Source organism: Solanum dulcamara, chromosome 11, assembly GCF_947179165.1.
Source record: "Solanum dulcamara chromosome 11, daSolDulc1.2, whole genome shotgun sequence".
Lineage (NCBI taxonomy): Eukaryota > Viridiplantae > Streptophyta > Magnoliopsida > Solanales > Solanaceae > Solanum > Solanum dulcamara.
This window is the reverse complement of record NC_077247.1, coordinates 51,077,202-51,090,177: the sequence shown is the minus strand read 5'-3', so window position 1 is coordinate 51,090,177 and position 12,976 is coordinate 51,077,202. Positions and strand designations below refer to the sequence as shown.

The 12,976-nt window shown below is 34.1% G+C and overlaps 3 protein-coding genes across 5 annotated transcripts; 1 reads left to right on the top strand and 2 right to left on the bottom strand.

Annotated features, from left to right (window-relative positions):
* Positions 1-754: 754 nt before the first annotated feature.
* LOC129874051 (ATP-dependent zinc metalloprotease FTSH 6, chloroplastic-like) lies at positions 755-3,307 on the bottom strand. Its single transcript, XM_055949273.1, has 5 exons — positions 2,602-3,307; positions 1,970-2,510; positions 1,556-1,869; positions 1,201-1,441; positions 755-1,096 (listed from the first exon to the last, which is right to left on the bottom strand). The coding sequence occupies exons 1-5, from the start codon at positions 3,174-3,176 to the stop codon at positions 755-757; spliced, it is 2,013 nt and encodes a 670-aa protein (XP_055805248.1). The 5' UTR covers positions 3,177-3,307.
* Positions 3,308-6,516: 3,209 nt separating this feature from the next.
* Positions 6,517-7,377, top strand: LOC129874214 (uncharacterized). The gene is made up of 2 exons (XM_055949470.1): positions 6,517-6,684; positions 6,786-7,377. The coding sequence occupies exons 1-2, from the start codon at positions 6,534-6,536 to the stop codon at positions 6,968-6,970; spliced, it is 336 nt and encodes a 111-aa protein (XP_055805445.1). The 5' UTR covers positions 6,517-6,533; the 3' UTR covers positions 6,971-7,377.
* A 222-nt stretch (positions 7,378-7,599) lies between these two features.
* LOC129875076 (protein ROOT PRIMORDIUM DEFECTIVE 1) lies at positions 7,600-10,640 on the bottom strand. Of its 3 annotated transcripts, XM_055950505.1 has the most exons (3): positions 9,187-10,639; positions 8,357-8,467; positions 7,600-8,249 (listed from the first exon to the last, which is right to left on the bottom strand). In XM_055950505.1, exon 1 carries the CDS (start codon positions 10,528-10,530, stop codon positions 9,307-9,309), a length of 1,224 nt encoding a protein of 407 aa, XP_055806480.1. In that variant the 5' UTR covers positions 10,531-10,639; the 3' UTR covers positions 7,600-8,249; positions 8,357-8,467; positions 9,187-9,306. The 3 variants fall into 3 exon arrangements, with proteins under 3 accessions (XP_055806480.1, XP_055806479.1, XP_055806482.1); XM_055950504.1 differs by having other exon boundaries at positions 7,600-8,467; XM_055950507.1 differs by lacking the exons at positions 7,600-8,249; positions 8,357-8,467 and adding an exon at positions 8,761-9,086 and having other exon boundaries at positions 9,187-10,640.
* Between the last annotated feature and the right edge of the window lie 2,336 nt (positions 10,641-12,976).

The window sequence follows — 12,976 nt, the reverse complement described above, 5'->3', positions numbered from 1 at the left end:
ATATCTCAATTACCTCCTAGTGATCTAAAGCTTCTTTATTACCAATAGTATAGAAAGAAAAAACACCAGTTTTACTGCAAATCTTGTACATACGCTTATTATTGTCACTACCTCCCTGTGTTAGGATCGGGTAATTAGTGCCCCAAAAATGTGTTTGGTATTTGTATGTGATGAAGATGAGAGGGTGTTACAAAGACAGGCAGCTCCAGGAGCTTGTCCTTTCTGTGGAGGGATGGTTCAAGCCATAGACATGGAGAGTCAGTGGAGATTCTGCTTTGTCCCTGTTTATTTCAAGACTAAACGTAGATATTACTGTACCCTTTGCACCAGGCGGCTCATCATCCAATAATTTTACCTAATCTTGTGATATATCCTCCTTTTCATTTTTAGTCTTGTCCTTCAAATTTCAAGAAACAAAGATGTATAATCTTTTGACTTTCAGGTATAAAGGATGTGTATGTGTTATCTAAGTTTTGTAAGTTGATTTACAAGTTTTCTTTTCTGAATTCTTTGTTGGTCATCTATAGACTACAATTCTGTTCTGGTTCCAAAATCTTTTATCACAGTGGATGCCTTTCAAGTATTATGACTATTACTTTTCCTATTCTTGATGCCCATCTGTCCGGAAACGCTTTATGAAAAGGATAGATCTTTATGCACAAAGATTATGTTACATTGATCTTGCTTTCTGCACTACATGTAAAATATTGTAAAGTATTTAGTTTCTTCAGCTGTACATTGGAAGTGATTTCACTTAGGCCTCAATCAGTTCTCTAATTGGTTTGCTGTTTATGTTCACTGATGGGATATCAGTGAATTCCGAGAGTATAGCCCTGAACTCATCTCCTGTAAGAGTCTCCTTTTCCAGCAGCACGTCCACTAACTTGTCGATTGCCTCCCTGTTGTTCCTTATGTGGTTCTTTGCAATTTCATATGCTCTCTCAATTATGTGCCTTACAGATGCATCAATGTCTTCTGCTAGTTTCTCTGACATTTGATTCCTTGCCAGCATTCTAAGTACAACGTCGCTACTTTGTGCTGTTGGATCCGTTAATGCCCATGGTCCAATCTCAGACATCCCAAACATTGTCACCATCTGCTCAGGTTTTGAACATTGACAAGTTAAAACGTGTGCGTATTCGACTATGTTATGTTCTCTTTATTATTTGGTGCAACAAGAGAATGTGATGAAGTGAATACCTGTCTTGCTATTTGAGTTATTTGTTGCAAGTCTCCTGCTGCACCAGTAGTGATTTCTGGTTCACCAAAAATTATTTCCTCTGCTGCTCTACCTCCTAAGCCTCCTACTATTCTGGCAAAGAGTTGCTGCTTAGAGATTAAGGTTGGGTCTTCACCAGGAATGAACCAGGTAAGACCGCGAGCTTGCCCTCTTGGGATCAATGTGACTTTCTGTACTGCATCATGGCCAGGAGTCAATGTCCTACAAGCACAAGAACTCACTCCTTTACTTGTCCAGTTTTTTTCAGTTAGACACCTAATGTTAGTTTTAAAACAAAACACAGAACAATAAGGGAAGAAATAATTGCTGACTTACGCGCAGACAGCATGTCCAACTTCATGGTATGCTACAAGAATCTTGTTCTTTCCATCTGTCATCGTAGTTCCTTCCATTCCAGCGACAATTCTATCGATGGAATCATCTATCTCTTTCGAGGTAATCTTATCTTTTCCTCTCCTTCCAGCTAGAATGGCAGCTTCATTCATCAGGTTTGCAAGATCTGCACCACTGAAACCTGGTGTTCTCATTGCAATAACACTTAGAGACACATCTTTATCAAGTTTCTTCTGGTTACTGTGAACCTTCAGTATTTCTTCCCTTCCTCTTATATCAGGCAGTCCAACAGTTACCTAGTGAATTACAAAATAAATGTGATATCAATATTTGTGAAGTGTATCCTGGAAACTGTGATCTTTTGGGGAATTTTACAATGAAAAACTTATTTCTTACCTGTCTATCAAACCTTCCAGGTCTAAGCAAAGCTTGATCAAGAATTTCAGGCCTATTAGTAGCAGCAATGACAATGACTCCTGTGTTTCCAGTAAAACCATCCATTTCAGTAAGAAGTTGGTTCAGTGTCTGCTCTCTTTCATCATTTCCTCCACCAATACCAGTTCCTCTCTGTCTCCCAACAGCATCAATTTCATCAATAAAGATTATGCAAGGCGAATTTTGTTTCGCCTTGTTGAATAAGTCCCTAACGCGAGAAGCTCCCACACCAACAAACATCTCAATGAACTCTGAGCCAGAGAGAGAAAAGAATGGCACCCCTGCTTCTCCGGCAATCGCCTTAGCCAGCAGTGTCTTTCCTGTCCCTGGTGGCCCTACCAATAACACTCCCTTTGGTATCTTTGCTCCAACTGCAGTAAACTTCTCTGGAGTCTTCAAGAATTCAACAATCTCTTGAAAATCTTCTTTTGCTTCATCAACTCCTGCCACATCATCAAATGTTACTCCTGTATTTGGTTCCATCTGGAATTTGGCTTTGCTCCTGCATTGTCCACAAACAAGTTAAGAATATCAATTGAATATACATAAAGTTCAATCTTGATCATGTTTTTGGAGTTTCCAGTCCGGCATACCTTCCTAATCCAAAAGGCAAGTTTGACCCTCCAGGGGTATTTGAAGAGCTTCTCAACAGCAAAGAGCCAAGCAATATCAAGGGAAAAGCTAAATTCCCAAGTAAATCAAGAAGGGGTCCAATTACATTCATTTCAGGGAGATGAGCAGCAAAATCTACATTCTTGTCTTTAAGTTTTCCCACCAATTCTGGTGGCAGTCCTGGCAACTGAACTTTAACTCTCTGCACTTTGTTAGGATTGATCAATATCTCAGCAACAGCACTGTTCTCAAAGAAATCAACCTTCTTTACAGCACCTTGATTCAAATAATCCAAGAATCTTGAGTATGACATTCTACTTGAAGTTGCCTCAACTGGTGCTTCAGTCTCAGCTCTTGCTGGCTTAGACATAGTCCCTGCTACAAGGCTCAAACCACTAGTACTCAACAGCTTCCTCCTGTTTATTCTGGTGTCTGAATGTGTTTTCTGACATGGGGTTTCTTTGTTGGATATTTTAGGATTATAAGTATCCTTGGAGAAGTCTTGGGATTTGCATAGGGGAAATTGAGAGGCAGACAAAGATAGGGCAGTAGACATTTTGTCTTCCTCAACTTAGGCTTTTTGTGTTTATGAATTATGTATTGCACTTATGGAAGTTGAAGGCAGTTGACAACTTTGGATGGAGAATTGTTAAGAATGTTATAATATAGTTAGTTATATAGGATTTGAAGGAGATGTTTCTAGGACTATTTGGTTTGGAATTTTGTTTATGACATTTTTGGTAGTATGTACTTGGTCATTCATGAAGTCTCTAGAGTAAATGACTCTTATGGCTTATATATTAGTCTGTGATGTGATGGAAATCAGAAAAGAATCATATCCTAATCTATAATTACCAGACATTTATCAGTTTAACCATACACTTGGAGAAATTGTAGTCTCTAGTTTGGACAAATTCTAGTGAGCACTTTTACATTGGCTTTTTGTTTCCAAGAAAAAGTTGAAGTCCAAGAAGCAATTTCAAGTTTTATTCATGTTGTAAAAGTTCAAATAGTTTTACTTGAAATCCTAGCGTCATCTAATAATTTATCTGTTTTAATTTATATAACACTTTTATTTTTATTTTTATTTTTAGATCTTACAAATCTCATGTAAGATTATTTAATCATTAAGAAATTGAACTCGTTAAACTATTCACATTTTAATTTTGATGTGATGTTTGCTCTCTTTTCAGCCACTACTTTAATATTCTTAATCACAAATAAATATTTGCATAAATCAAATTAACATTTTAAATTTCGCAAAAAGATCCAGAGAGTAACAACATATGTCTTGAAAACGTCGATGCATCATCCCAAACACTTGCGAGTTGCGAGACATACACTACTAAAACCAAGTATATCTTCTTTTAGGAAGGAAAAAGAAGTAATTTAGAGTTCTCCGTTTTATTTTAATTGTCATGGTTTTCTTTTTGAGAGTCAAACTATATGAACTTTGATTAACATTTTAAGATATATTTTTTTATTATATTGATATGAAAAAAATTGTAACTTATAGTACTTGAATATCCCATTTTTTACTTTATAATATTGAATTAAAGTAATATAATTTAACTTTAAAAATTAGTCAAATTAATTTTTAAAAAATGCAACATAACAACTAAAATGAAACGGAGAAAGTACCACGAGCTTAATGGATAAAGAAACCTTTAAACCTTTGCTTTTGTCTCATATTCTATTTACCAAGCACCCGATTTGATGAATGAAGCTGATTTAGGGTGTGTTTGTCCAGAAGGAAAATATATTTTATGAAAAATATTTTTTAATAAATGTGTTTGAGAAAATAAGAGTATCTTATATGTAAGCAAAAAATATTGTTCCAAAAGTATAGGTTGTGAGGGTGGAGTGAGGTGCCTAGTATATAATATTTCTATTTCTGCTATAAAAGTCACTTTTTTTATTGTTACACAAATAATTTTTATATACCTCCATCGTTATAAAAATTACTCGCATATACCTTTCACTATTACAAAAATTACTCGTATATATCTTTCACTGTTACAAAAATAGCTCGCATATATTCTTTTCATCTTAAGTAAATAAATAAATAAATTGTTTTTTAATTTTAAAAAAAAATCATGTATGGGGTATATATTTTTTTGAGAAAGTAAAAAATAATTAAAAAATATATATCCATACGTGTGGTTTTTTTAAAAGCAAAGTTTGGGGGTATATAAAATCTTTTTCACGAAGGAATTATATTTTGGCTTCTTTGATTATCATTATTTGAGTTTCGAATTCTTATTTTATTTTTTCATTCTCTGGTGTAAATATAAGAGAAATAAAAAGAAGTGTGAATGGAAAAAAGAGAAAAAAAAATTTAACTATTTTTTGCAGCTATATTATAATTTAAAACTAATTTTTTTGTTACTATATTGTAATTTAGTTTTTGTATTTATAAAAAAAATTGGGGCATGTATAATAAAATTTACAATAAAAGTAATGAGAAAAATGAATTTGACCATTAAAATAAAATATTCAAATTAACCGTTGACTCAAAAAAGTCGAAAAAATAAATTATGTGTGAGAAGGATCAAATATACCCTTATATGTATTTTTTTTTTAATAAAAAACCTTTTAAAAATTAATTTAAAATTAATTTTTTTCACTTCCATTAGAAGAAAAGAGTATATGTGAATCATTTGTGTAACAGTAGAGATATATATGGGTCATTTTCATAACGAGAGATATATCAGCTATAAATGATAAAGTTGAGAGATATATCAAACCTTTTTCCCTTCTTCTTTTCAAGGAATTTGTTTTTGAGAAATTATTTTGCAAAAATTTCAGTCACCATGAAAATTGGATTTGAGTGTAAGTACTTTGACTTGTTTGTTTGGCCAAATAATTACTTGAATAGTGAAAAGTTAGATGTAATTGAAAAGAGTAATAAGTTAGATGTAATTGGAAAGAGTAATTACACTCTTCAATTTTTCAATTCTTAAAGGGGGAGGGGGGTTGAGAGTTGATTACCATGGGTTACTTTTTACTTCATCCGTCCAGTTTTATTTATCCACTATACTAAAAATCAGATATCCAACAATACTTGTCGAGTTTATAAAATCAAAAGATAATTTACACTTAGTTCCTAATTTACTTTTATCATTAATTAGTAGTCATTTTCCTATTACATTTTCAAAATATTGTATTACTACTACCTCTGTCCCATATTAGATGGGCACTTCCAACTTTACACGGTAATTAAGAAGTCATTAATACATTGGAAGATTTTATCATTTGGCCCTTTGTTTATATCAATAAAATATACATAGAGTATAGAAATAGCTAGTATTGACAATTGTTTACATTCAAAAGATTATATTAATTGTAAGAGTAAAATAGGTAAAAATTAATTAATTCTATCTTGATTTAGTAAGTGATCAAATAATATAGGACAAACATTTTTAGTAAGATGCTCATCTAATATGGGACGGAAGTAGTATATTCAAAGAGTGATGTTAAAATTACTTTTCTATTAATAGTTTTTTAAAAATTGTGTAAAATCAATAGTAGACAAGTAAAGATGGATGGATAGAGTAATTTCCTTTTTTACTTCTATTATTAAAATTCTACTCATTTTTTTTTCTTTTGAAATTGTTTTTGTGTATTTTATTGAGTGGAATCGAAAACTCAAAATCTCGTTAGAACTTGAAGATAAGATTTTCAAAATTAGATTCAAAATTTATGATAAATAAATATTTAAAATTTAATTTAAATTTATGATTAAAGTCTAGCTTAGTAATGGGTACACGAAGAAGCTTTTACTTTATGACAGTGTACGAGGAGTTGGATTTTAAAAATCAAAGCTTTAAAAAGTAGTCCACTCATTTATTAATGCATTCGAACTTTCCGGTATTTGCTCTTCTTTTGTCTTTCCATTTCCTGGAAACGAAAAATGGAACAAGCAAAAAAAGAACTTGAAATTTTGGAAACTCAGCATCCAAACAAGTTTGAGTATCTCAAGTTGCAGCTAAAATCCTTCATCTCTTTTCTTGAATCTCACTACTCTGACACTCTTCCTTCTTCCTCCTATGTTGATACTCAAGGTTAGAATCCTAAATTTGTTTATCTTTGTTACTTTGTATTGTATTTGTTTAATTAGTTTTAGGTGTTGATGTTGAGTTTGTTGTTTCTGGGGTTGGTATAGAGTCATCAAGCAACAAGAAGAGGAAAAATGGAAGCTTTAGTAGTCAAGAAGAACCCAAGAAGAAACTGCAAAGGGTAGTGCAGGATACTGTGGGATGTAGAAAGAGGAGTAGGATTGATGTTGTCATGGAGAGGGCTCAGGCATGTCTTCAGAAAATTCAACTATTCAAAAACAGTAACAAGTGATTTTCAGCTTGTTAATGCATAAATAATTCAAGTCGAAAACAACCGAGTTCAGCTGAGATTAGAGGATTTGCTGAAATCCGTTTATATTCTGGGACTGGTTTTTGAGATGAAGGGGGTAGGTTCTTGACCCAACTCACAATAGTTTTGCTTTTGAACTTCACCTGGCCGTTGCTTTTGGCTACTTCTTTCCCCTAGTACGATCATTTGTTTTTTAAAAAAAAAAAGAGGTTCTTGGCTTATTATATTCTTCTATTGAAAATTTTGAAGGCCATTGGGCTTTTTGTATTGATCTTCACCAACATCATGTAACAGCAACAAAAAAGTACGGATATCTGTAGTAAAAGAGATCAAGCTGGCACACTTGCTAGTGACTCTTATGTCTCTATGCTTGTCGTTATCTATATACTTACTTTGGATTTTGATGAAACTTTTCTGATGCAAAAGAAGCATCATGAATCCTGAGGGGGGACGGGGGGGGGGGGAGCTCTGTGAAATATACTTTTCTTTAAGATGAAGATCCTGCATTAATAAGTGAAAGTTGAAAACATAACAACCCCGCTAAGAAAAAATCAACTCAAATAGTACCCATGGTTCTATACTCTTTTTTCTTTTTTGGCATTAAGGTGAACTGGTAGAACAAAAAGACTGATTAATCTATTGACCAAAAAGCTTTAAACTATATTTGACATTCTAAGAAACAGTATGCAATCTGTGGAATGGAAGAGTGGTATATGAAGTATTGATCTAACTCCTAGAGACTGTATCATATGGTGATATTCTTCCAAACCAAAATTCTACTTTTTCTTCAACAAATATCAGCTTGCAACTCACTTGTCCGACTCAACTCATACATAAAGGTAGGTGGTGTCTGAATTGCATCTCGACTATTTCCAGATGGACCGGGTAATTCTATCCAACGACACTGAGATAGATGGACAAAAACAACTAAGGTTTTTTTTTTTGTCTCTGCTGGAATTTGTGGGATTCGTGAGTAAAGAACAACACAACTTGATAACACCTAAGTAACAGTGATTATTTTGTGAGTAACGTGAGGTACTCAATGACACTTGTCCTGTCTACAATTTAGAAACTGAAGTCAAGCATCCATCTGAATTGCTACACTGAATACTCAGATCCCCTTCGCTGGCTTTCCCACCTTCACAACAACTTCTTCTAGAAGTTACAAGTGGAGCTGGTATCCACATTGGCAAAGTAAGATTTGTGACAACCGCACAGAGTCAACATAGTTCAAAAAGCAGGGCATTGCAAGCATTACAGCCTGTGCTTCAGCCAAAGATCAGAAATTCTAATGAAAAAACAACTCTTTTAAGGTATCAAACTAAACATTCACTTGCAGCACGTCTCACAGCGTTGTTACAAACTTACAATTGTTAAAGGAGACTCAGCCTTTTCCTCAGACGCAGATCTCTATGGTAATTGGCGGATAATTCATTCTCGCTGCTGACGTCTTTACTAATGCGAATGTTACACATCTCCCTGAAGGTTAACAATAGGACAAAATCAATCAACCAGATGAAGATACAGCTTATAGCTTCTTTTTTTCTCCTTTCAACATGGAAAAATCAAGACATGACTGCTAGGACAATTCTGTTAATGAAAGGTGGATGAACGTGGATATAATATCAGATAATACTAGCATTTATTTTCCAACGTGAATAGCTGTATATGTAAACTCTCACAGATCAGCCAACCTACCATCCCACTGTGTTAGTTGAAAGGTCGCTAAACATTTAGTCTTGACCTTAATGTCAGACACATGCAGGATGTGTTTCATCTGCATACGAGTCTTTGCGTTGCATCAGTTTTCACAGTGTTAAGTTAGACAGACCTCGAATGGTAAGGTTAGCTTTCTTGATAATAAACAGATGATAATACAGTGTAGAACCATGAGATATATTTAACATGTTTCTGCCTCTATAAGATATGTTGGGAAGTCACGAAAAGGGGGAGTATTGTAATGAAATGGGTTCGAGGAGAGTTTAATGGATATAGACGACTAATATAGCCAATCTTAACTAGTTTGGAATAGAGGGCATAGTTGATTGATTGAGTGACAACATACTGAAACGTCACGGACTAGAATGTCGTGGTCCATCTGAAATTAAAATGAAAACAATGGTTGTGCTTTTGAGTGATAGGCTTTCAAAACTACCTGATAAAATGAACAATATAGAACTTGTGTTCTCAATCCTTACCTCCATTTTCTATTGCTAAGAATTTGTTCAAGCCTCTTGACTTCTATGATCCTTTCCATCAGGCCTTCAGTAATTGCAAAGCATTCTGCATTTATGGTACGGAGGCAAACTCTCGGTAATTCAATCTTCATCTGAATCAGTCTTCACCTCCTCCTTGAAACCATCTTCCTCCTGGCTCATACCTGTTGGCTCAGAATGACCTCTAGACAACCCTCGTCGTCCCAAAATAACAAGATCAAGAAGCTTCCTCCTAGCCTCATACACTGGATTTGGTTCAAGCAAGCATCCCCTTTCATAAGCCTCCCTCAAAAAAACTGTATGCCTATACCCTTTCGTCGAAAGATAAAATATTCCTGGATGATCCAAAAATAAGTCCCTTACATTTAAATCAATCCCAAACCACTTCCTAAAATGACTAATCTTCTCTACCTCAACCATTTTCTCGACTGTCAAACTCAAAAACTCGTGGACAATACCAACTGCCCTCTTTTCCATCTCCATCATCCCAATCTTATTTTTCCTCATCTTTCCAATCTCCACAGCCTCATACGGCCCCCCATACTTCAACTGTTGCCATTCTTTAACCTTTGCCTTAAAACTCCTCTTCAACTTCATCCCTGGTGGATAACTATGCTTAAAACTATACAAAATCTCATTCCTATCAACCCAACAATCCTCTTTACAACATTCCAACACCCTCCAATTATCAACAGCAGCCACTAACTCCCCCTTTGGTATATCACCAACAAGTTTCAACAAATGAGTGTTTGGTTCATTCCCACTATCAACAAGTGCAAAAAGATCAGATTTTTTCAAGATTACACTATCCTCAAAATCATCAGGCAAGCCTAGTTCCCTAAAAACCTTGAAAATGGCTCTAAGGGGTAATGTTTTAGTCACTGACATTGACAACAGACGCACCAAACGGTTGACTACAAGTGGTAAAGTAGCATTGATAGCTGTAGCCTCTTGTTGGGTAATTTTGAGGGCGGTTTCCGTGAGTGTACAATAAGGTTGTAATCTGGTAGGGTGATGGAAAATGTTGAAGATGTGGGGGTACTTACGGAGGAAATGGGTGGCCCCACGGTTGAGATGGAGGCGCTGGGATAGGCGGTTGAGGAAGTCGAGGGAGACGGCGGGTGGTCCGGCGGCGTTGGTGGTTGAACCGAGGATGAGGTCTTGAATTGCGATGACTCTGAAGAGGTTTTTGTACTTGTCCATGAGTTTTTCGAAAGTGGGGTCTCGGTTTCTTGAGGCTACGTATTCAGCTGAGGTGGTTTTCCGGCGGAGGAGGACGGTGATGGGTGGTTTATGGTTTAGTTTTTGGAGGAGATGGGTCAGCATGGTTCAACTGAAACCAAATTGCTATTTTCCTTTTTTTTTGAACTCAAATATTTTGTCCAATTAATAAGAAATGTTGTTGGGAACGAAGCATTTAAAAGAATATATTAGTGCAAACTTTTTTGTATGCTAATAAAGATGAATAAAATTAATTATACACCATTCTGTTTATCCATTCTTTTGTATTCACATCTCAATGAAATCTAAATTGACCAACTATTTGAAATCAATCGACAACAAGCGTGTGGATGCTTAAAAATCCATAAAAATGAAATCACATGACATCTATAATAACTAATTTGTTTGCAAGTGGATGTACATGTTCACTTTTTTTTCCACCCAATTCTGTCCCTCAACTTTATCTCTCAATTTTTTATATTTTTTTTATTTTCAGTGGTTATAAATAGTCATTGTTGTTATGCAATTAAACATATAGACACTTAATTCTCTCAACTCTCTCTCTTTTTCTTACTATCTCTTCTTCTTATTAATTTATTAAGTTAGTTTGTTTTATAACACATTATCAGCACGAGACACCATTACTTTGAGCTATTTTAAAAAGGTAACAAAAGGGTAAGAATTTTATTTTCTTAAAATGTTTAATATCTCTAAATTGAATTTGTTGTTGTTGATATATCTGGAAAATATTACTCATTAAGGGCACTAAATGTCAAAATACATCTAGAATTGATGGGTCTGGCAAACACCAACAAAGATGACAGTATGACATCTAGTCAAAACCGTGCCAAAGTCATAATATTTTTTCGTCACCATCTTGACGAGGGGTTAAAATTACAGTACCTCACATTAAAAGACTCACTTAAACTGTGGAAGAATCTAAAAGAAATATATGATCACCTAAAGTTGGTCATCCTTCCACAAGCACGTTATGATTGGCTCAATCTGAGATTAATTGATTTTAAAAATATAAATGAATATAATTTTGCTTTGTTTAGAATTATATCATAGTTAAATTTATGCGGAGAAGAAATCACTGAGCAAGACAAACTTGAAAAAACATACTTCACATTTCCACCCGCGAATATGCTCTTGCAACAGCAATATCGCGAAAAGGGTTTTAAGAAATACTCTGAATTACTTTTTCACCTTCTTATTGTTGAACGCCATAACGAACTGTTAATGAAAAATCATGATAGTCAGCTCATTGATTTTTTGCCACTCCCTGAAGTGAATCAAGTAAACTATAACCAACGAGAACGAGGTCATAACCCCAATCGTGGTCGTGGTTATAGTGGAAGAATAAATTATAATCATGATGCTCGACTGACACCGATAAATGATCAGCAATATAAAAAGAAAAGTGAAAAGCAAGAAGTTATATCAAAGAAAAATTCAGAAAGTATATATCATAGATGTGGAGGTATGGGGCACTGGTCACGGACCTGTCGGTCATCAAAATGTCTGGTTCAGTTATATCATACATACTTAAAGAGAGTAGAAAATAATTCAGAGACAAACTTTATTTCTGAAGATAATATTGAGCTTATGCATCTAGATGTAGTTGACTTCTTCAATTTCTCAGAAAGAAATATGAATATTGATAAGCCTGATAATATTTAAATAATTTTCTTTTCCTTTGTTTGTACTAAATCATATGTTTATATTTTCTAATTCATGTAACTAAATAGAATTTGTATAATGAGTCATGTTTAAATTATAACGTTTACCTTATTTCTTTTTTAAAACAAATATGGATATGCCTCAAATTTTGTTTGGATCAATAATCAATCACGAGGATATTTGTGTAATTGAAAGTGGAACGACTCATACCATTTTTAAAGACGATAAATATTTTTCCTACTTGCTTAGAAGAAAAGCAAATGTTACTACAATTTCTGGTAATTCAAAAATTATTGAAGGCTCCGGAAGAGTTATTATATTTCTGCTTAAAGGGACAAAAATTGTTATAAAAGATGCATTATTCTCTTCTAAATTCTCAAGAAACTTGTTAAGTTTTTAAGATATCTGCAAAAATGGATATCATGTTGAGACACTAAATGAAATGAATATTGAATACCTTGTTATAACCAAGAGCATCTCGGGCCAGAAATATATTTTGAAAAAATTACCAACTTTGTCGTCTGACTTATATTATGCAAAAATTAGAGCAATTGAAGCACATTTGATCATAAACCAAAAGTTTACTGATCGAAATATATTTGTGTTGTGGCATGATTGAATAGGTCATCCTAGATCAATAATGATGAGATGAATTCTTGAAGTGGACATCCGTTAAAAAGCTTGAAAATTCTTACGAATGATGAATTTTCATGTGCTGCTTGTTATCAAGGCAAATTAAGTGTCAGACCATCAATCCTGAAGGTTGGCATCGAATCTCCTGCCTTTTTGTAGTATATACATGGGAATATATGTGGACCTATTCATCTACCTAATAGATTGTTTAGATATTTTATAGTCTTAATAGATG

Bases quoted from the DNA above. Each gene is read 5' to 3' on its own strand.
- LOC129874051 (XM_055949273.1), bottom strand. From the start codon at position 3,176: ATGTCTACTGCCCTATCTTTGTCTGCCTCTCAATTTCCCCTATGCAAA. The intron at 2,511-2,601 runs GTATGCCGGACT...TGGACAATGCAG, and splicing joins TTGCCTTTTGGATTAGGAAG to GAGCAAAGCCAAATTCCAGA. The intron at 1,097-1,200 runs GTATTCACTTCA...AAACCTGAGCAG, and splicing joins TAACTCAAATAGCAAGACAG to ATGGTGACAATGTTTGGGAT.
- LOC129874214 (XM_055949470.1), top strand. From the start codon at position 6,534: ATGGAACAAGCAAAAAAAGAACTTGAAATTTTGGAAACTCAGCATCCA. The intron at 6,685-6,785 runs GTTAGAATCCTA...GGGTTGGTATAG, and splicing joins CTCCTATGTTGATACTCAAG to AGTCATCAAGCAACAAGAAG.
- LOC129875076 (XM_055950507.1), bottom strand. From the start codon at position 10,530: ATGCTGACCCATCTCCTCCAAAAACTAAACCATAAACCACCCATCACC.